Below are 22,199 nucleotides of genomic sequence, written 5' to 3'. Positions count from 1 at the left end.
ACTGGCAAAATCAAAGTTTTAGTTTTATGCCTCTGTTGACCGAAAGATGGCCCTAGATCTTGCCATTTTGACGTCAGCAAGTCAGGCTGACAGCGAAAGATCGGCTGCTATTGCTTAAGGGCATTGGCTTCTGCTATAATATTTAAAATTCCCGCCTTGATCGTCTCGATCATAGACATAGGAAACGTATATAAAGGTCTAGATAAAATATTTCAAAGGGAGTGAATACGGAGGTGACAGCTAGCAGAAACGCGTAATTTCTGCAGGCTATCCTTATAAAGCGCTATCTATCGGTAAGAAAGCTCATGCTATCGTCGCGAGAGCCATTGTCTCCTGCTTAAAAATGATACTAAAGGTCACCAACAGATGGTGTCTAAAGACTACGGCCTGCGGAAAGGTCAAGCACTTAGTACTAAAATGCTAAGAGAGCTCGCGCTCTTGGTCACGTGCCTTCCTCGGTGTCTGCTAGGTGTTAACTCCGTATTTTATGTTAGGCTTAGACGCCCCGAAATTTATCTAGACCTTTATATACATTTCTTATATCTATGGTCTCGATATAAAGGTTGGAAATCGCGCCATCTACTGAGTGTTTCGCGAGCGTGTAAAAAATGTTTGCCGCCCCCTGTAGAAAAACGATTTCTAGGCCTTCTCTTAATCCAGGGGGCAATGCTACGGTGATAGAGGAATTTAAGTGAAAAATTACACTCAGCAGACAAATAAACCATACTTTTCCAATGAATAATAATAACGATTATCAGGAACCCATAACACTTTTTGGATTCTTGCAATTATCCACAATGCCATGTTATAGATTCCTGTAATTATCCACGCACTTATTTAACTAGTATTTAGAAAAATCAGCGCTAGTCTGCAAATGTACATGTTAGAAGTGAATAACATATTGGTGTAAAAAATGAATTGATGATTCTGCTGATGCTATAATTAAAATAGATATTTTGGTACCAAATTTGTCAAGATATTTATATACAAAAACAAAATATGCAACTATTTTCACAATAAAATAAACTTATATTTTTTAAATGAATGTGTAAAGTTAATACAAATTTTAAAAAGCTTTTAGATTAATTAATAATCGTCATCTGTATCTGGTCTAGTATCTGTCTGTCCGATGTTTTGTTGTAGTTGTTGTTCTTCTACTTGCTTCTGCATTTCAAGCCAATGTTGTTGTTCGAGTTCCGCTTGCTGTTGTTTGGCCTTAATAAATGTATCGCGGGTTAGCTTAATAATTAGGCCAATACGCTATTATGGTAAATACCTTGGCAAATAACTCTTGTTGCTGTCTTAAAAGTTCTTCCTCTGGGATTCCTAAGTTTTCTAGTCTTGTACTTTGCCTTCTACGTTTAGCAGCTACGGCTTTGCAGTCTTTCAATACAGCTTCAGCTTCTTGTTTATACGCTCCGAAACCAAGTGTATCTAATGCTATATTACGCAAATATAACCATATAACTCAACAACAGCCAATATTAAATGTTGCACTACAATCAATACCTCCTAATACATGCTCTGCGGATATAGTTTTTTTCTGTTGTTTATTGCATATGTCATTCGCCTCGGAAGATATATGATGAATAAATTCTGTACAACAATTTAGAATTAGTTCTCTAGCATCATTCGCAACTCTAATATGAGGTAAGATCTCTTTGATCATTTTATTCATCGCTGCGCGTGGAATTGTAAGATCTTCCTCGTCTGCCATATTAAGATACGCTAAAAATAAAAATTATTAATATAAAATACTTAAATTTAATTAAATAACAAATTAAACCTTGGTTCAGACTGGAAACACTATTAAGGGTAGCAGACGATAAATCAACGGACATTACACGATTCAGTTGCGCCATCTGTACGTATTTGTAGGAAATATAAATGTTGTTGGAGTACTACTGCCATCTACTTTGTTTGAAATTATGGCGGCAAATTTAAAAAATAAATTACCTTAGACGTGGGTTTCAGAAATAAAACAAGCGTTGGCCGCTACGTTTCTCTATGTAAACTGAAAAGGCTAATTATCCATCGATGGTCAGTAGCCTACTTCGTGCAAAGAGAATCGGGCATTAAATGCATATGGTCATCGATTGTTTCAAACGTTTTTCAAAAGTTACTACGCCCTAAAATAAATTACATTTAATTTTAAATATTTGTAAGGATGATAATGGTTAACGTATTCGAACACTATAAAAATATTGGTAGAAAATTCAAGATTTAAAATTAACAAGTTCCAGATTGGCGAGTACCATTTTTAAATCGTGTATGCCCGCCATCTAGGAGCACCAAACACAAGGAGAACGCAGCTATAGCCTTTAAACACGCTAACGCAGTGTTGTGTACAAATTTCATTGGACGAGCCTTTACGCTGAACGTTTTACGGAAAGGGGGAAGACAATTTGAAAAATTTTCCCTTCTAACCAATGAAAAATGTACACAAACAGACTTTTGACGGGTTGCGTTCTCCTTGCGTGGGTTGCTGCGTTTGTTGCTCGTAGCCGCCATCTACTATCGGAAAAGATAAATGCTTGGAATATAATTTTCTTTTCTCCCATTTCTACAAAACTGAAATAGTATCTGCTTTTAAAAAAACTACCATAGTACAGAAGTGTCGTATTAGACTTGATACAACGTGACCAAGATGAGCGTTGAAAATGGGAAAGGTATCTATGAAAACCTTAATCTGTACCTTCCTCGAACCATAAATACTTGCGAATCGTGGTAAAAGCAATTCTGATAATACAATATCAAAGGCTCAATTTCTAGAAAAAAAACCATAAATCAATATAACGCTCTAAATTGCCGTTCTCTATCTAATGGCTTATAAGAAAATCGGAAGAAAAAATCCATCTTTCCTATTTCTCGATGGAAGATTTCCAAGAATCTTTCATTTGAGTCTCAAACATTCAATCGCGAAACCCAACTCTTAAGTTTGAGGGCGAGCCAAACTTGGCCAGTGGCTAATTCGAAGTGAGGTGGCTGGTCAGTTAAGTCCAGCCGCGCCGAGAACCAGCGTCGTGTTCTTTGATCTTCCGCGAAAAAGAACTCCTAATCGATGGGGACTGTAAAAGTCTCCTCTTCCATCTTCGTCTCTCTTCTTGGAAGTAATTGGCTAATATATAGAACTCGGGAAAAACTGCGCTTATAAGGAAAGAACGCAATGGCTGATATTTTCGAGTTTTCTATCAAGTCATAGAAAAGACGCCAACATTACGCTTCCCTAGTGAAGAAATCAGGTATCTCAAATATTTTAGTTTTCTAAAATCTGGATAGATTTTGTGGGTAAAGGCGTAGACTAGAGGACACCGTACTTCTTTTATGGGAAACAAGCCCGTAACCAGCTGCCAAAACTCGGGGGCTCTCAAATTTTTTTGGGGGGTGCCAATGCCATGATACTAAAAATCGTAATTTTTAACTCCCACTCCTGAAATTAGTAAATATACCGAAATAGTTGATTTTATAAAATAAAAAGTGGTCTTGCCCAACTTGTTAAAATGTTGCTCTTACGTAACAAGACGCGGCTTTATTAGTGTATTCTTCGCACGAGCGATTTGCACGCGCTCTAGAAAAAGCTATATTCCTCGCGACTGTAGCGCGCGCTCGTAGGTTTGTCAAAGTAAGAGACTGTGACGTAAGAGCAACATTTCAACAAGAAGGCCACGTTAGTTTATAAAAAGAACTATTGGCTTTATTTTTTAAATTGAAATATTTAAACTCTTGGTGCAGTAAAACGCGCGAAACCAAATATTTTCAAAACTGTAGTAAAAACGTTTTCAATATTTACTGAAATTAAATTATGATGTAGCTCTCCTTTTTGATTAATATACAAATATTTTGGATAGGTGGTTGAGCAATCCATTATATTTTGGGTCGGTCGGGTTGAGGACGCTTTTCTAGGGGCGCCAAAACTCTGACAAAGCCCCACGGTCCATGTACTTGGCTTGCCCTACTCAAAATAACGCCGAAAAGGTTTGGGAAACTAAAATATATTTATTTATTTATTATAAACTGATACGCCCCTCCTTAGCTGACCAATGCCAAGGGGCGCCAAATTTTTATGTGCCCAAAGGCGCCGAAAGGATTAATCCGCCCCTGGTTGAGGATGCTCAAGTATTCTTTTGGGGCTCAGAGCACACCCCCCCCCCCCCCAAATACGGTCCTGAGATTGGGAAATGGCTTTCTACGGATTTATTTCAAATTTCAATATGTTTTTAAGCCTGATCAGAGGACCGAAATTGTCCCTTGCCAATTTTCCCTAGCTCCTATGGTTTGTACAATATCAATGGTCAAATTTGGACAAAACTTGTATAGTCTTTTTGTTAACGTCGCGGGTTCAGGTTGACTGAAATATTATTATCTTCTCCATATTTAAAATTCAAACTACGTTACTTATTTTTAATTCATTTCAACTAAAAGGGGAACGGTCAAGCTTTAACCAGTTAGATAGCCCTATAGCCCAATAAAAACTAAAATTTATGGCGAAAACCGCATAAAAAAATATTGAGTGGTTAATTTTTAATAAAATAAAGAAATTTCGGGAAATCGAAAAACGCGCGTCCGCCGCGACACCTGGTTAGAAGTCGGTGAGACAGGAAAACAACGTAAAAGCACGCGCTGCTGAAGACGCAAAAAAATATGTTTCGCACGCGCGGCGCGTTCCAGTTATAAGAGACCTAAGCCTAAATTGCGCGATTTTAAAAGTTAGGATAGTTCTCAAATCGGTCATACGGGGTTATGGGCGCTGGCGGCAGCTCCTAAGATGGCAGCGAAAATTCAAACCCAAACACATGGCGTTATTTTTCGTTTCAACTTTTTGGGCCAAAAGCATTTTTTTTTCAAGACAAAAAAAGGTACGTGTTCGTATATTGAACGTCTTCTTAATCTTTTGATACAGAAATAAGGCAATATTTGGAAAAGCTTGCCCGTTCCCCTTTAATATTCGATTAATTATTTGGAATTATTTGTAAATATTTTAAATGAGAAATGGTTTAGTAAAGCAAATAACCGGCAAATATAATAAGGAAGAAATGATAAATGAATCAAAATATGTGTGATAAATGGAAAACAGTCGGTTTCCGAAACGGTGTCCATTTATCGTAAACGATTTACACCTTTTGTTCCAGAACAAGCTAAAAGTATCGACCTAGTTAGGTGAGCGCTCGAAGACACCTATGTCGTCAGTTTAGGCTTCCGAGCAAATAGTTATTTTTCAAGCCGATAGATGGCGCTGAGGTTATTAAAACTCCCAAAGAAAAAAGGAACGTTATTTTGCAAACATATAATTACAAACTGGATATTTTTGGCATCTGGAAGAATAATTGAAGATTTTTATTATGCACAATGCGAAATTAAAATTAAAGCAATTTAGTTTATATATTAAATTGAAAATAAAACAGATCTATAAGTTTTCTGAACTTAACCACAATAAACCTCTATCTCAAATTTTACAAAAAACCAAGTTATAATATTATTGCACCGAGGTGGCTGGTAGCAATTTATTACCAAGAACTCTATAAAAAAGTCTTCAATCAATTCGTTTTGCGACTGAAAGTGTTTTTCTTTTCTTCTGGGGGAAAAAGTTTGAGCCCCTGGAAGTGGGCGCGTCTGTAATACACCGGAGTGAGACGTGTGGAACACTTTTACAGGCGTTTTGGTCTATAATTGGTCTACTGCAGAAATAAATTTTATTTTTCAATATTATTTACCACGAATTAACCTTTAGCATTTAGAAGAAGGTTAGAGCCATACTTTTAGCAAGTTAATATTAAATTAAGACTCATTTTAACTGAGATTAATACGGAATTAATTGAACAAAACCTAAGACGTAATTTCGAAGCAAATTCAAAAAGTCACGCGAATTATCAGACTTAAAATTGGGCGAAGCAACCTACGCCTATCCGGAACAAGTCCGTAATAATAATATAGTCTAACAATAGCAACGGTCGGACCAGAGCGATAAAAGATGATCTAGATAATAACGGTTATTAGCGGAGAAGGGGAGCGAATTCCAGGGAGATTTCACCAGTCTAGGGATCGAGTCAACCCTTTACCGGGTAGTTACGGTATAGGCGTGGAGACGGTACAGTCTAGATACACCGTCAACTTAAACGTCGACGGTTGACTGAAAAAGGGGATGTCGAGCCGCCTGTTAGACCAAAAGAATAGAGTTCGAATTAACACGAAAAATACCGCTTCGGTTGGCAGAGTTGGCGAGGCGTAAACGGACCCTTACACAGTATTGAAGACGCGAACGGGCAAATTTCGCGTCCCAGGAGCTCCAATGATGGAGGCTCGGATACACATAGAGGTAAATATGGCGCATGCGCGGACGGGTCCCCTTTCCCACCAAGTATTCGTAGTAGCCAGTTAGAATGGGAAACTCCGTTTTCATTACCGCAATTATCGTCACTTAATATCCGTATTTGCGCGCTTTCCAAAACACATTCTTAAAAATCACGGATATATAAACGATATTGATGATAATAATTTAGCCACGTACGACACGAAACGCGTAATTACGAAAAGGAAAATGTCAACGGAGAAGACCATTCTCAACAGCGTCTACATAAAGATAGTTGCGAATCCAGCTGGAGTGTGGAGAGGGAGCAGTTCGGGCTGGGGTGTTGCGGCTCTACATTGAACGCTCGCACGTTGAACGGGGATGCCACTGAGGTCCCGCACTCGAAGGAAACCCAAAATACATCCTTTTTAAATACCAAATAGAAACGATCATAAATCGGAACGGAATACATTCTTGGATGGCGGATTCGAACTTTGCGAGATTTGAAAACACGTTCGAGCAAGGAATGCAGAGATATTCGTCAATTCACGTCGCTTCCACAGTATCCATTTCAAATTACGTAAGTTTCATTTTTATTATTTAAATTTCAAATTAAATAATTAAATTATTACGGGGGGGGTTGATAATAATAGGTCTAGGTCGAAAAGATGGAGACGCGATATCTTCGGATGGCCGGGCTGCCGGGGGGGGGGGGGATAAGCAAAGGGGGTTGATGCTAAGGCGGCCATTTTTGATAGCTACAGATGAGAAGTTGATCGAAGCGCGGGGGGGGGGTGGATTGTTTATTTTTGATCCCCCCGTTCTCTCCTGGCGTGTGCGTTCTTTTTTGACCCAATTTCGTTACTTTCATCCGCGTTTGAAACTCGAGTGGCTTATCGAACCCCGCATCCTTCGCAATCAGTCGACAAAATGCAAACAGGGTGGCGCAGGGTTCGGGGGATTTAAAAGAAACCTTATTTATTCATGAATTCTACGAGAGAAAAATTTCCAGGGCTTCACTTAGATAACATCCGATTATTAATATTTATATTTTTAGTTTTCGGAAAAGTTCGAAGGGTTCGACTCCGTGACAAAACCTAATTAAGGTATTCTACAAATAGGTCAACCATCGTCATAACCAAATAAGTCCGTCGTTGACTAGACACAATGACACTTTGTTGAGATTGAATTATGTCTGAATTAACCAGCTAGCATTGCGTATAGTCTAAAGTATATAATATATATCTCTAGCTGGAGAAGTGACCATGACATTAAAAGTCGCTCGATGACTTGGGACAAGGGGTGGTTTAATCTAACAGATTATTATTATTATTTATTACCATCGTTCTAAACGGTTAATAACGTACGAAAATAACTTCATTCAAAGCCCAAATTTGGGTCCAATTGGAATCGAGTTTGACTCCAATTCGGTTTAAACCAAATAATTTGGATCAAATCGTCCAAATTTGGATCCCATTGGAATCGAGTATGACTCCAATTCTGTTTGAACCAAATAATTTTGATCAAATCGTCCAAATTTGGATCCAATTGGAATCGAGTTTGACTCCAATTCGGTTTAAACCAAATCATTTGGATCAAATCGTCCAAATTTGGATCCCATTGGAATCGAGTATGACTCCAATTCTGTTTGAACCAAATAATTTTGATCAAATCGTCCAAATTTGGATCCAATTGGAATCGAGTATGACTCCAATTCTGTTTGAACCAAATAATTTTGATCAAATCGTCCAAATTTGGATCCAATTGGAATCGAGTTTGACTCCAATTCTGTTTGAGCCAAATAATTTGGATCAAATCAAAATAAAGTTGAATGTTACATATTGAAAATCAATCAAATATAATAATTTGGATTGTAATTTTTTTTTTCAAATAACCTTGGACGACTCCCTTGGTGTGATTGTTTTACAGGGGCTAAAAACCAGGCTTTTTACCGATCCTCTAAAATCTACTATCCATGATTAAATTATTCCAAAAAAATTACTACATTTAAAAAAATTGGTTCCCAAAAACTAAGACTTTAGTACCATAAGTTTATAATTATTTATAATTAGAAGTAAGTAAGTTATCTACCTTCGGCATGTTAATGTTTTACTGAGAGCCATATTGCCTAGAATGACCACACATTTTTGTTTTTAAGTTGCTTCTAATTCTCACTAGAGGCGCTTATTTTTTGGATATGACGTCAATTCTACTTCACTCCACCAAAAGCTATCAGAAATTATTTGAACTAACTGACACAATATATAAAATAGTTATAGACTTATACTAGTACCACGCATGATATCGTATTTATTTTATTTATGTTGGTAATATTTTAGGATGATTAAGGGAACTTTGAAAAAATATTAAAGATTTGTAGGTATTCTAGGGACTAGATAAATTATCATAGTGACATTACAATTTTAACCCCGGGGAAAAAAATATAAATTATTACTCAGATTAATTTTTATATATTTAAATTTTGATGAAAAACGTTTCACCTTAAACAAATAAACTGCTGGACCTAAATTGTAAAAACAAATCCCAACTCTTCAAATTGCTGTCAATTGCCAGCGCTCCTACCGGGAGAATTGGGAAACTTTCCCACCCAAATACAAAATATGCGCGTAAAAACGTTACCTATTTGGAGCTAAAAATGTAAGCCTTATTTTACTCATCGGTTTAATATTTGGGCGGTAATCATTCCAATATCGGACACCACGGCGCTACAATCGTAGCTGCTTAAAATAACCAAGTGCGCAATCAAGATTCGGGTCCAATAATTTATTGGCCAACGTTTCACTTCAACGACTCAGATGGTGGACACTTTTTTCGTAAGATACGCATTCGCTTGACCATTTTCGTTAAAGCAAGTGGCGACCCTATCATTGGCACCTGCATTATGAAAAGGCCCCTGTTATTAGAGATGGCTATGAATCTAGCCGATTCCTCAAAAACGCGACTTTAGTGGAGAACTTGGCGCCATCTATTTATGGCAAAGGAAGCTAAAATTCAAAATAGCCAAATGATAACGTCATCAGAGAGCCATTGTAGAGTATTATATTTAAACAATTTATACTCAATTTAGTGGGCTTTAATCTAAATTATATATCACATGTAAAAATATTGTTTATAATTGTTGTAATTTAAGTTATTAACCAATTTACAAACGATCCAATCAACGTGAGGGGTACCTATAAGTACCGCCTTTTTGATTTCGACGCTAGCGACATCTATTGAAAAAAGAGCTACTTTATTCACGTCGAGCCGCCACTTGCTTTAAATTGCACGGTTCGTGAGTGAATCCCGTAAAGGATCCTAATCAAGGACGGCTAACGCGATTGAATAATTTTTCTAGAGTTAACGTTAAGGGCTAATTTGTCTAAATTATTGAATCGTGTATTGAATGGGCCACCCATCAAGAGTACTCTTACAGTAATGGCTATTCGAAAACGCATTAGATATTCTAATGGAGCTCGTATCCCGAGATAATAATCAGTACTTTCGTATCGAATTATTAACCCGGAAAGAAAAATCAGATGTAATTCGTTCGATTATTTTTGGTCGTTTATAAAATACCAAAACATTTATAGAAATTATATTTTCAGATAAATCGTTCTGTATCGATAAATTTTGGGCGTAACAAATTTAACATTTGCAAGGCAGTACTAGCGTACTGCGTAGATAAAAAATATAACCGTTCGTTTAGTGACATAAGTAACGTAATAAACCAAAAGTATGGCGGCTGTAGCTTTACCCGTACATTTATTCTTAAAACCATTTTCTTCGCAGTGAAAATATAATGAATCAATCCCACGTGACACGACGTCACTATAACGCTTTATTTCCAAAATGGCCGTCAGGGTCAAAGATACTCTATTCATAGACTTCGTTAATTGTGCGAATTTTAAGAAAATGATGAGTCAGTTTTAAGCCTTGTCTTGACTAGCTGAAAACTAGATCGGGATGCCCCCTCGGTCATCTCAACGTAATCATTCTCCCTAAGAGTAAATAAATATATTCCCACTGGTGTTTCCCGGATTTCCCACTGGTATTTACCTGATTTCCCACTAGTATTTAGCTAATTTCCCACTAGTATTTACCTGATTTCCCACTAGTATTTAGCTAATTTCCCACTAGTATTTACCTGATTTCCCACTAGTATTTACCTGATATTTCCGTGATTTCCCAATAGTATTTACCTGATATTTCCATGATTTCCAAATGGTATTTACCTGATTTCCCACTAGTATTTACCTGATATTTACATGATTTCCCAATAGTATTTACCTGATTTCCCAATAGTATTTACCTGATTTCCCAATAGTATTTACCTGATTTCCCAATAGTATTTACCTGATTTCCCAATAGTATTTACCTGATTTCCCAATAGTATTTACCTGATATTTACATGATTTTCCACTGGTATTTCCCTAGTTTTTTCAGGATTTTTATTAAAAAAAAGTAATTTCCCTGACGTTTCTGTCAACAATTTAATTCCCTGGAGTTTTCTGTCATCGATCTAATTCCCTGATATTTCGCCGAGTTTTCTGTCATCGATCTAATTCCCTGATATTTCCCCGAGTTTTCTGTCAACGATCTAATTCCCTGATATTTCCCCGAGTTTTCTGTCATCGATCTAATTCCCTCGACTGTTCTGTCAACGATCTAATTCCCTCGACTGTTCTGTCAACGATCTAATTCCCTCGAGTTTTCTGTCATCGATCTAATTCCCTGATATTTCCCCGAGTTTTCTGTCAACGATCTAATTCCCTCGACTGTTCTGTCAACGATCTAATTCCCTCGAGTTTTCTGTCATCGATCTAATTCCCTGATATTTCCCCGAGTTTTCTGTCAACGATCTAATTCCCTCGACTTTTCTGTCAACGATCTAATTCCCTCGACTTTTCTGTCAACGATCTAATTCCCTCGAGTTTTCTGTCATCGATCTAATTCCCTGATATTTCCCCGAGTTTTCTGTCAACGATCTAATTCCCTCGACTTTTCTGTCAACGATCTAATTCCCTCGAGTTTTCTGTCATCGATCTAATTCCCTGATATTTCCCTCGAGTTTTCTGTCATCGATCTAATTCCCTGATATTTCCCAGAGTTTTCTGTCAACGATCTAATTCTATCGACTTTTCTGTCAACGATCTAATTCCCTCGAGTTTTCTGTCATCGATCTAATTTCCTGATATTTCCCCGAGTTTTCTGTCAACGATCTAATTCCCTCGACTTTTCTGTCTACGATCTAATTCCCTCGAGTTTTCTGTCATCGATCTAATTCCCTGATATTTCCCCGAGTTTTCTGTCAACGATCTAATTCTATCGACTTTTCTGTCAACGATCTAATTCCCTCGAGTTTTCTGTCATCGATCTAATTCCCTGATATTTCCCCGAGTTTTCTGTCAACGATCTAATTCCCTCGACTTTTCTGTCTACGATCTAATTCCCTCGAGTTTTCTGTCATCGATCTAATTCCCTGATATTTCCCCGAGTTTTCTGTCAACGATCTAATTCCCTCGAGTTTTCTGTCATCGATCTAATTCCCTGATATTTCCCCGAGTTTTCTGTCAACGATCTAATTCCCTCGACTTTTCTGTCAACGATCTAATTCCCTCGAGTTTTCTGTCATCGATCTAATTCCCTGATATTTCCATCGAGTTTTCTGTCATCGATCTAATTCCCTGATATTTCCCCGAGTTTTCTGTCAACGATCTAATTCTATCGACTTTTCTGTCAACGATCTAATTCCCTCGAGTTTTCTGTCATCGATCTAATTTCCTGATATTTCCCCGAGTTTTCTGTCAACGATCTAATTCCCTCGACTTTTCTGTCTACGATCTAATTCCCTCGAGTTTTCTGTCATCGATCTAATTCCCTGATATTTCCCCGAGTTTTCTGTCATCGATCTAATTCCCTGATATTTCCCCGAGTTTTCTGTCAACAATCTAATTCCCTCGACTTTTCTGTCAACGATCTAATTCCCTCGAGTTTTCTGTCATCGATCTAATTCCCTTACATTTCCCCTAGTTTTCTGTCAACGATCTAATTCCCTGGACTTTTCTGTCAACAATCTAATTTCCTGACTATTCTGTCAACAATCTAATTTCCTGACTATTCTGTCAGCAACCTAACTCCCTGATTTTCCCGTCAACATTCAAACTCCCTGATAATTACCCCGACTTTTCCGTCAACAATCTAATTCCCGGATATTTCCAGGGTTTCCAGATATGTACGAACCCTGAAATAAAAATCACTGTCTGTCGGGGCGTTTTGAGCCCGTCAGAATGAAAATTTCCCCAAAATAGAGAAGGCCAAGTACAGGAGGGCGAGTGGAGCTTTTAATAATATCGACTGCAAGACACTCTCGGGGGAATTGAAGGCTCATTACATTTCGGAGCTCCAAAAAGGAAAGTCCGTTAGAAATAGAGAGATAAGTTCGACGCGAAGGGGAGGGGTTGCAGTCGATGTAGTTCTAATCTTCTTCGCTCGACGCTGGAGAGTAAGCCTCGGTTGAGCCTCGTACAACTAGGAAGCGAATCCGAGAGGCTTCGGGAGGAAACGGGGTCACGACCAGCGGGGCGTCGGTTGACCTGGATTCGAGACGCGCCCGGCCTTTCCCGAGTTTAGGGCGTTGACCATCGTCCAAAATATGCGGCTATTTGAGAGAGAGAGTCGAACTGGTCTGGCCGAAAGGTCACTTATTATTAGATTATCAATCAGGGTTCCTTTGGAGATCAGTTCCACGTGCAGACTGTGTGTCTAGCAGACATTATTATTAGCCTATATTAGGGTTGTTGGACTACAAACTTATCCCGGAGAACTTACTTGGCTTCTGGATTCTTTACCTCTTCCCGTCAGTGTTGCCAATGTTTGAAAGTTGAAATTCCCATTGCTGGGTAGTAAATTTCCCACAAATTTCCACCCCCCTATTTAGCCCCTCCCCCAACGAAAACTCAACGGAAAACATGCCATAATTTTCAAAACTTTTGAAAAATTTACTTTTTAAAATTAAATTTTATTGAAATTAAAATGTTTAAACATTTTGGTTGTTAGGCCTATGCATTGATTGATTGTAGTATTAGGAGGCACCTCCTTTATATTATTTATAAAAACCAAGATTCACGAAAATACACTGCTCTAGATAATTTCGGGCTTTTTTTTCTTTAGTTCTTTAGTTCTTTATTAGCTCAACAAAAGGTCAGAGACCCATCACGTCAAGACAGTGAGAAATGAGATAGCCAAATTAAAAAAAACATAGGATAAATACCCGCAGATATGAAAATTCCCACAAAATAAACGTTTTTGAAAAAAAAATTACCTTTTTCCCACAGAGCCAAAATGGACCACAAAAATTCCCACAATATGGGAAATTTCCCACGATATGGCAACTGCTTCCCGTTTAGGTTCGTACTTGACGCGGACAGCGCCTTATAGTTATAGGAAGCAGGCCGCATTACGTCTATGTTCAGGGTTGGGACTATTTCTCCGCAACAGCATTCCAAACGATTTTATGCACCACGAACGACTTTAGATTTTTACTATCGTAAAAGCCACTTTTTCGTTCAAGCTGAATGTTTATATTTTAACAATCACATAATTGAATTATATTTCTCTTATTTGGCTGAACCTTCCTCTAGTGCTTAAAATAATTTTGATAATTATAATATTAATAGTTAACGAGATATAAGGTTCTAACTAAAGGGTAGTTTGGGCGCTTGCCCAACTTGTTTAGCTCCGGGGGTCTGAATTAAAACGTAATAACTTAATTATTTTTAAATTTAAAATTGTACAAATTATTTTAGGCACTAAATAAGAGGCTGTTCTACATTTAAATATTAATTTTATAAGTTAAAATACAAAATTAAAAGAGTTCAGCTTGAAATAGCGCGAAAGTAGACAATGGCCACAGTAGTCTTCCCCCTTAATTGGTAAGAAAAATCAGCTTAGGTTGATTACAAAAATTATTTATTTGATTAAGATCGTTTTTATTTAAATCTCGCATTTAAATTTTTTATTTTATTGATTTTAGCGTTTAAAGGGAGAAGCAGACAATTTTTTGATTTAGTTTCATCAAGAATGTATTTATTTATACTCAGGGAGAATGAATATGTCGTGACTATCGACGGACACGTTGAGGCCCTAACCCCGTCACGCTAAAGGGGGGGGGGGGGAGGCGGTCTTATTTTTTGCGTCCTCGCAGCAGCGTTAATCGCGTCGAAAAACGTCATTTTTAAGAACCAATGAGATTGCAGTATTATTTGATTTTATTAAAGCGGAGGAGCATACCGGGGGCCCCAACGGCTGGAATTGGAGAAACGCTCAAAATAATCTCGACATATTCATTCTCCCCGAGTATAAATAAATACATTCTTAGTTTAATGCATCTTTTAATTCACTGAGATTTTCCTACTATCAGATATGTAAACGAAAATTTAAATTAATCGAAATTAAATTTATTGATTTTTTTAATTTTCCAGGGCAATAACATTACCGCCATCTATCGGTTTCAGAAATTTAGCACGGAATAAGGCAGCGCGTTCTTAAAATTAGTCTAGCGCAAAAGTACCATCTTGACCAATTGCGATAAAATAAAAGCGCGTGTCAAAACTGTTGAAGTTGAATGTACTTGTGGTATTGGAAAATACCTAAAGTTACATTATTGAAACTGGCTAATCTGAAAAGTAATCCTACAGATTAAGGTTAGGTTCACCCCGCACACCGGAGTGCTGCGAGGCAGTTAGCGTAAAGGGGCATATAGGCCAATTTTAGACCAACCAGAAAAGGTTATTTTCATTTAGAATTTCAGTTTTTCAGACACTATAAAAGCAACAAAAATACGCGGAAATAGACAGAACCGATTCGGTCCTTTCAAGTAGCTATCTAAATTCCATAAAATCGAAAAATAAATTTTGCAAAAATAAGAAATAAATTATCGAAGGTTGAAATTGAAATCCTCGAATCGAAAGATCGAATGTGGACGTTTTTCATAATTTGTAATACAGGGTGTTTCAAAAGGTTATGCAAAATTTGAAGGAGTTGTAGGGGGTGAGTTGAGAAGTATGCCGGTTTTCCCCATTTTCCTACGATGAGTTAAAAGAGCGCCAGAGAGCTTCACAGTGTGGCTAACTAGCCCCTGGAAGTAGGCTGCAACAAGCGCGAAACCAAGCAGCAGGGAAACGCGAACATTAAGGTTTAGGTTCGTGTAATTTAGGTAGAAAAGGACTTTGTAAACAAATCGAGGTAACTAGCGTAAAAAAGTAAGCTTAAACAGTATTTAAAGCAAGGGGCAGGTCACTTCCTTGATTAACGACGCACCCCTCGAAAGATTAAATCCAATTTAACCGTGATTACCTTGATTAAATTCGATTTAATCACGATTATGTTGATTACATCACTTTAAATCATGTTTAGAATGTTTAAATCTGATTTAATAATATTTAAATGATTAAATCGTATTAAACTGATTAAATCCTGATTAAAAAGATTAGATCACGATTAAAAAGATTATATCATAATTAAAAAGATTAGATCAAGATTAGAATGCTTAAATCACGTTTAATCATGGTTAGAATGTTTACATCTGATCTAATCATGATTGAATGATTAAATATGATTGAAATGAATAAATCTGATTAAAACGATTAAATCCTGATTAAAAAGATTAGATCATGATTAGAATAATTAAATCACGTTTAAATTGTGATTAGATTGATTAAATCGTGATTAGATTTTATAATCTCGATTACCCTGATTTAATCACGATTACCCTGATTTAATCACGATTACCCTGATTTAATCACGATTATCCTGATTTAATCACGATTACCCTGATTTAATCACGATTACCCTGATTTAATCACGATTACCCTGATTTAATCACGATTGCCCTGATTTAATCACGATTACCCTGATTTAATCACGATTACCCTGATTTAATCACGATTACCCTGATTTAATCACGATTACCCTGATTTAATCACGATTACCCCGATTTAATCACGATTACCCTGATTTAATCACGATTACCCTGATTTAATCACGATTACCCTGATTTAATCACGATTACCCTGATTTAATCACGATTACCCTGATTTAATCACGATTACCCTGATTTAATCATTTTACTTTGATTAATACGCACCCAAAATGGAAGTGACTTGCCCCTCGATTTAAAGTCCCTGCTGCTTGGTTTTGCGCGTGTTGCAGCCAACTTCCAGGGGCTAGTAGGCCACACGTTGAAGCTCTCTGGCGCTCTTTTAACTCATCGTAGGAAAATGGGGAAAAAACAGGCATACTTCTCAACTCACCCCTACAACCTCTTAAAATTTTTGCATAACTGATGGAAACACCCTGTATACGCGTCTCAAAACGCGGTTAAGACTTCCGAGGAATCGAAAGAGGGTCAAGAGGGGTTTCTCCAAAAACGGAGCTAGCGGAGTACGTTAAAAGAAAATGGACGGAAAAAGACGTTTATCTAAAAATAGACTGCTCTGGTCGATTTTTAGCAAGGTGAGAGAGAAGGCATCGTTCGGGATAGGAATAAATTGTCAGCGGAAAAGTCCCAGCCCGCATTTTCGCCCTCAATTTAGTCGCGAGGATATTTCCTCGATGGCGCTTTGTCCCCACTTCCATCTCGCTTTAATAGACAGGCTTTGAATTTGCAAGTCTAAAGACTTTTGTTTGTCCATCCCACTCTCGCAAATAGAAGGGAACGCCAATAAAATAATGACAGCCCCGAAGAAGACTGATGCCTACCGCGACGTCCACTTAAGAGTCATCCAAGTATTGACATCGAGGTAGACCGTACTTAAAGATAAGATACAATGTAGTATCAGGAAATTATATAGGTATACACTTGGAATGTCTAATGAAGATTTTTACGGCCGTGATGAAGCTCGTAGAAACGGGCGTGTCTTAAAGCGGGAAAACTCACGAGAAAAACACTGGCGCCTCGCTACCCTCATTCGACATTAAGCCTAGTCATGGTATTATTATTATTAGCTTACCCGATTATCTCTTTTATAACCATAAAAATAGAGTGCTTTCGTCTGATACCATTTTGAAAACTTGTAACGTCACAGCTATAGTGTTAATAGTGGCCGCCATGACAGTTACCGTTTTTTATCAATAGGCGAATTACATTGGTGACGTCGCGAGTTTCGAATTGAAAGCACTCTATACCAGCAAATAGAGATAACTACACTTCTTTCGCGAAGAACGTTATAATTACTTCCAAATATTAAGTACGATAACAAATTGAGGTTTTTAAATCCGTTGTTTTGTAAGCCTTTTTTTGTGCGGGAAGATCGTCTATTTGTTACCATGACGACGCATTCTTTTCGCGTCCAGCCTCTAGCCAATGAATTTGAAATGTCGTGTTACGTCTTACACTTGACGTAGTTAAACCCCGCCTTTTTCTCGACGCGCTTTCGTATCACCGTCCCAATGGAACCTTAGACATTCCAAGTGTATACCTCTATAGTTTCCTGGTAGTATTCATGAGATATATAAATGTATAATTACTATTTACACGTTTTCCTCGTTACATTTTAGAACAATAGAAAAATACAAGACACCGGTGTATATTTTAATAAGAATAAAAATAGCTACTTTATTTACACAGTAAAAATTTAAAAGTACAACATTTAGAACACGGCGACTAGTTTCGCGCTCTGTTCAGAGGCATCATCAGATCTGGTTTCGACATATTAAAAATATACAAATTATGGTTCGGGAATATATCAACTCGGTAGACTCTCACAAACAATTTACGTTAGAGATCGAGAATAATAATAGCTCCCTCCCTTTCTTAGATGTTCAAATTACAAAAAACAACAATCAAATTGAAACTAAAGTTTTTCGAAAACTGTTTTCCGTATCTATGCCCCCATACTGGAAATCTAATCACCCGCTTGCCCAAAAATTGACGGCGTTCTATACACTCTTTTATATGCTTATTTGTGAGAGCTGCCATTTTATTACATGTCTGATTTAAAATAGTGCATGCGAGGCCGCTTCACGCGGTCAAGAGCACGTGCAGGCGCCTTGCCTGTACTATTTTAAATTAGGCCTGTAATGAAATGGCCGACTTCGTAAAAGCGTGTATACTTTTATGACCAGAGCCATTAATATTTGTTCAGACCCTACCAGCTTAAATAACGAAATCAATATGATCAAAGCCATAGCGGAGGATAGGGGGTTTCCGGTTCCTATATTGAACGGGAGCTTCGACAAAATCCGAAATAGGGCGAAAATAATATTTAACAAAAAATGCCCGTCTGGAAGCTGTCATAAATAAATATTACTTCTGGGCGATTTCCTGAGAGGATGATTTATTTAGGCGCCTTTTCGGCACTCCGTTCTCACCAAATGCTTTCTTTAGGCATCGTTGTAAAAAGGACGCACGTTTTTAAGTTAATGTTTTATCATAGGCTAAAGGCTGGTTTTCATTAGGGCGCTAAAACGCCACGACGGTGAATTTCGACGCAAAAAATTCCCGTTAGGCCTAGTGCAATATTTTTGCGTCGACTATCACCGTTGAGGAGTTTTTGCCCTAGTGAAAACCAGCCTTTACGGTATTACTTACAATTTACAAGCTACCCCTTGGCACTATGAAGCTAACTATATTCGTAACATGTTAGGCTAAAATCTAAATAAACGCGGATGGTTATTAGTGATTGGTTTAAGCAGTGGTGTTAAAGGTTTGCTTTCTTTGTCAGGGCGGCGTTCTGGCTCGGCTGGAACGATCATGATCGGATCGGCGCGAGGTTTGAGCGTGGCCCTCTCCGCCGTTGACACTCTGGCGTCACCAATCTCGGACGGAGGCGCGGCCACCGACCACATCATCGAGGCGGTCATCATTTTGCTCATCTCAGTCGCTGTGGTCGCCTCTAACGTCGTCGTCATCGCCACCATCGTGACCAACCCGGCGCCCAAGGAAGCCATCGACTTCTACGTCCTGTCAGTGGCGGTGGCCGATCTGCTCGGAGCGTCGCTGGTTCTGCCCCTGTCCGTCTATCCGGCGGTGGCGCAAGCCTGGGTCTACGGGGATTTCCTGTGCCGTTTGAGCGGATACGTCACCATCACTCTGTGGAGCGTCAACGTCTACACCTTCATGTGGATCGCCGTCGACCGCTACTTGGCCGTGCGCAAGCCCCTGCGCTACGACACGCTGCAAACGAGAACGAGATGCCAATGCTGGATGGTCTTCACTTGGATCACCGCCATGTTCCTCTGCTGTCCGCCGCTGCTGGGATTTTCCCGAGGACAGTTCTACCAGGACGGCTACGTCTGCCTGCTTGACCTGGGCAGCACGTTGCCCTACAGCCTGACGCTGGCCATCCTGATCCTGGCCCCCAGTTTCATCACCATCGGCTATACCTACAGCTACATCTTCGCGACCATCAGGCGCCTCAAGCATTGCACCAGCAAGGAGGACCGAGAATACGCCGCAGCCGTCCACGAGAATCTAGCCAATCCGGATCATCTGATGGCCTTCGTGCTCATCCTGGTCTTCTGGATCTCCTGGATCCCGTGGTTCACGCTGAGTCTCTACGAGAAACTTTCCGGAGAGAATGTCGAATCGCACAGCCTCCACTTCTGCCTCTTGTGGCTGGGTATTACCGATTGTTTGTGGAAACCGGTCATTTACGTCACCATGAGCCCCAAATTCAGGATCGGCCTCAAAATGTTCTGCCTCTCCCTCTGCTGCAAATCCAAGGCCCGACGACACCTCATCATTTGACAAATGAGGGAGTTGGGCGAACACGTCTAAGAAACAACCACCCACGTGCCCGAAGACTGTTGACTAATACTAGGACAATGGTGCGTGGCCAAAACTACGCTGACCCCCAAATTACGCGGCGATATATGGTTCGTGTTGACCGTAGTTGGTCAAGAACCGATTATCTCTGGTCTTTACGTACCAAAGGTCGAGATAAGTAAATCATACCGTAAGTCTATAACAACGTTTCATATAAGAGTGTCAGTTCAGATGGAAGATTAAGAAATTCCCCACTAGGCTCGTCAGCGAGTTAGCGTTCCTCTAAGCGGACGACGCGTGTTTTTCTATTCGGAAATAATCTGTCGTCTGCTTACATCCCCATTACACGTCACTCCCAGAGAAATTTCGACTAACTGACACACTTAATCGAAATTATAGACTTATGATTATACCCACTGGAGTTCAAGTTAAAACTCTTGATAAAGTATATAATTAGGCGCGTATAAAAGGTCTAAAATAAGGGTTCATCAGCGTAGTTTTTGTTATGGGTTTAGTGGCGCTTTATGCAAATGTCAAACCAAATTGCATATAGTGGCGTAAAGTGCTAGATTCAAAAATAAACGTGTTAACGAGTCTAATGACGTGGTTGCCCAACTCTCTGTTCTTCGCAAATACCAAAACAAAAACTAAAATTAAAAGTGATATTTTTAGTTTAGTTTCATAAATATCAAAAGACCAGTTAAAAATAAAAATCAGAACATTTTCCAAAAATATACCAAAATTTTTATGGTTTATATATCTATACATATTACTTCGTAAAAATACTAAATTTCTTTTCCTAAAATAAATACTCGTCCAAAAATTGAATGTGATTTCCCTGATTCTATTCAGTGGTTTCGAGAAACAAAAAAAATATATATTTAAATGTTTTAGGATTTAAGATAGTTAAAATTTAGAAGATTTAGAAAAAGCAAATTATCAAAAAGAATTTGCTTATCAATGTTAAATAATACTGCCAATTGTAATAGTTATATATAAACTATATCGTGTCCATATAAATATTGTGATGCTCTCGTCTACGTAAAAAAAAAGCTCTAAAGATCATAAAATACCAAAAAAAAAACATTTCAAAGCTGTGGTAAAAGAAAATGATATACTATATAAGTGGTATATTATATCATAGATGTTCGTCGTCATTACGAGGAATTTGTGAAAGTTTCAAAAATACATTTTGAAGTTTAATTTTATATTTAAAAAACTAATTAAACGTTAGCGTTGTTGCCTATAATTTCAAATGTTATAAACTTTTACAAACTTCTCGAATATAGAAATATTTTTTTCAAAACTTATACGAAATCATTCCAGTACAAATATAAAGCTCAGTGAGATATATATCTAGTCATCAGTAATCATTCTCAATTCCAACAAAAACATTACGTGTTAACTGTCTCTCCAATGTTACTGTTAAGACAAATTAATATTATAAAAATCGTCTAAATGTATCGAATGTTATTTGGTATGCTATAGCTTTTGTAAACCTAAAATTAGTTACGTTTCATCCCTGACTATAACTAATTTCAACTTTTAATTTAGAATTAGAATTAATCAGGGTTAAAAATTAAAATTAATAGACACGTGATTGTTCAATAATCATTAAAATATCATATCAAAGGTATTACAAAAACAATGTTGATAAAAAATTATAAAATTGGTAGGAAATTTATAAATATTGTTTTAAATATTTAAACGAAGAGCTTCTATAAACAAGGGCACAAAATAGCCTCTATTAAAAAGAAACGCAAGATTATCTTGAGAATAATATAACTCAACATTAGCACATTGTCAATCACAAATAGGGAGCAAAGTTAGCAAAAATAATCATAAAATAATAGCTAAACAAATAGTATAAAAAGTATAGTATGCCTTATTTTTGCAAAATTGTTCGACATACTGGTAGTTTTAGAAATAGTGATTTTATTAAACAATTGCTCAAAAAGAAACTGACATAGTAGAAGCTATCCTTTCTATATTTAACCAGATTATAACTATTTTATACAGTTTACAATTTAAAAAAATAAAATAAAATTCGCGTTTTGTTGCTAAGATAATATTACTAATATCATATCATAAAATATAGCTAATTAGGGAAAATTATGTTTATAGAAATATAAATATAGATAAAAT

At 37.7% G+C, this 22,199-nt stretch overlaps 2 protein-coding genes across 2 annotated transcripts; one reads left to right on the top strand and one right to left on the bottom strand.

Annotated features, from left to right (window-relative positions):
* Positions 1 to 1,008: 1,008 nt before the first annotated feature.
* On the bottom strand, positions 1,009 to 2,044 carry NC2beta (negative cofactor 2beta). Its single transcript, XM_090175137.1, has 5 exons — positions 1,957 to 2,044; positions 1,787 to 1,862; positions 1,510 to 1,728; positions 1,277 to 1,440; positions 1,009 to 1,215 (listed from the first exon to the last, which is right to left on the bottom strand). Exons 2-5 carry the CDS (start codon positions 1,860 to 1,862, stop codon positions 1,087 to 1,089), a joined length of 588 nt encoding a protein of 195 aa, XP_090031263.1. The 5' UTR covers positions 1,957 to 2,044; the 3' UTR covers positions 1,009 to 1,086.
* A 4,598-nt stretch (positions 2,045 to 6,642) lies between these two features.
* DopEcR (G-protein coupled receptor DopEcR) lies at positions 6,643 to 20,858 on the top strand. The gene is made up of 2 exons (XM_090175101.1): positions 6,643 to 6,866; positions 19,012 to 20,858. Exon 2 carries the CDS (start codon positions 19,041 to 19,043, stop codon positions 20,034 to 20,036), a length of 996 nt encoding a protein of 331 aa, XP_090031227.1. The 5' UTR covers positions 6,643 to 6,866; positions 19,012 to 19,040; the 3' UTR covers positions 20,037 to 20,858.
* Positions 20,859 to 22,199: the final 1,341 nt, after the last annotated feature.

The sequence above is a fragment of the Leiobunum rupestre genome, chromosome 5, assembly GCF_980474605.1.
Source record: "Leiobunum rupestre chromosome 5, qqLeiRupe1.1.hap1, whole genome shotgun sequence".
Lineage (NCBI taxonomy): Eukaryota > Metazoa > Arthropoda > Arachnida > Opiliones > Sclerosomatidae > Leiobunum > Leiobunum rupestre.
This window is presented reverse-complemented; position numbering and strand designations above follow the sequence as displayed.

What these genes read in the sequence shown, in the direction of transcription:
- NC2beta (XM_090175137.1), bottom strand. Translation starts at nt 1,862, where the DNA reads ATGGCGCAACTGAATCGTGTAATGTCCGTTGATTTATCGTCTGCTACC. An exon ending in TGTTTCCAGTCTGAACCAAG is followed by an intron (nt 1,729 to 1,786) that starts GTTTAATTTGTT and finishes TTTTATTTTTAG; the next exon opens with CGTATCTTAATATGGCAGAC. An exon ending in AACAAGAGTTATTTGCCAAG is followed by an intron (nt 1,216 to 1,276) that starts GTATTTACCATA and finishes ACATTTATTAAG; the next exon opens with GCCAAACAACAGCAAGCGGA.
- DopEcR (XM_090175101.1), top strand. Translation starts at nt 19,041, where the DNA reads ATGATCGGATCGGCGCGAGGTTTGAGCGTGGCCCTCTCCGCCGTTGAC.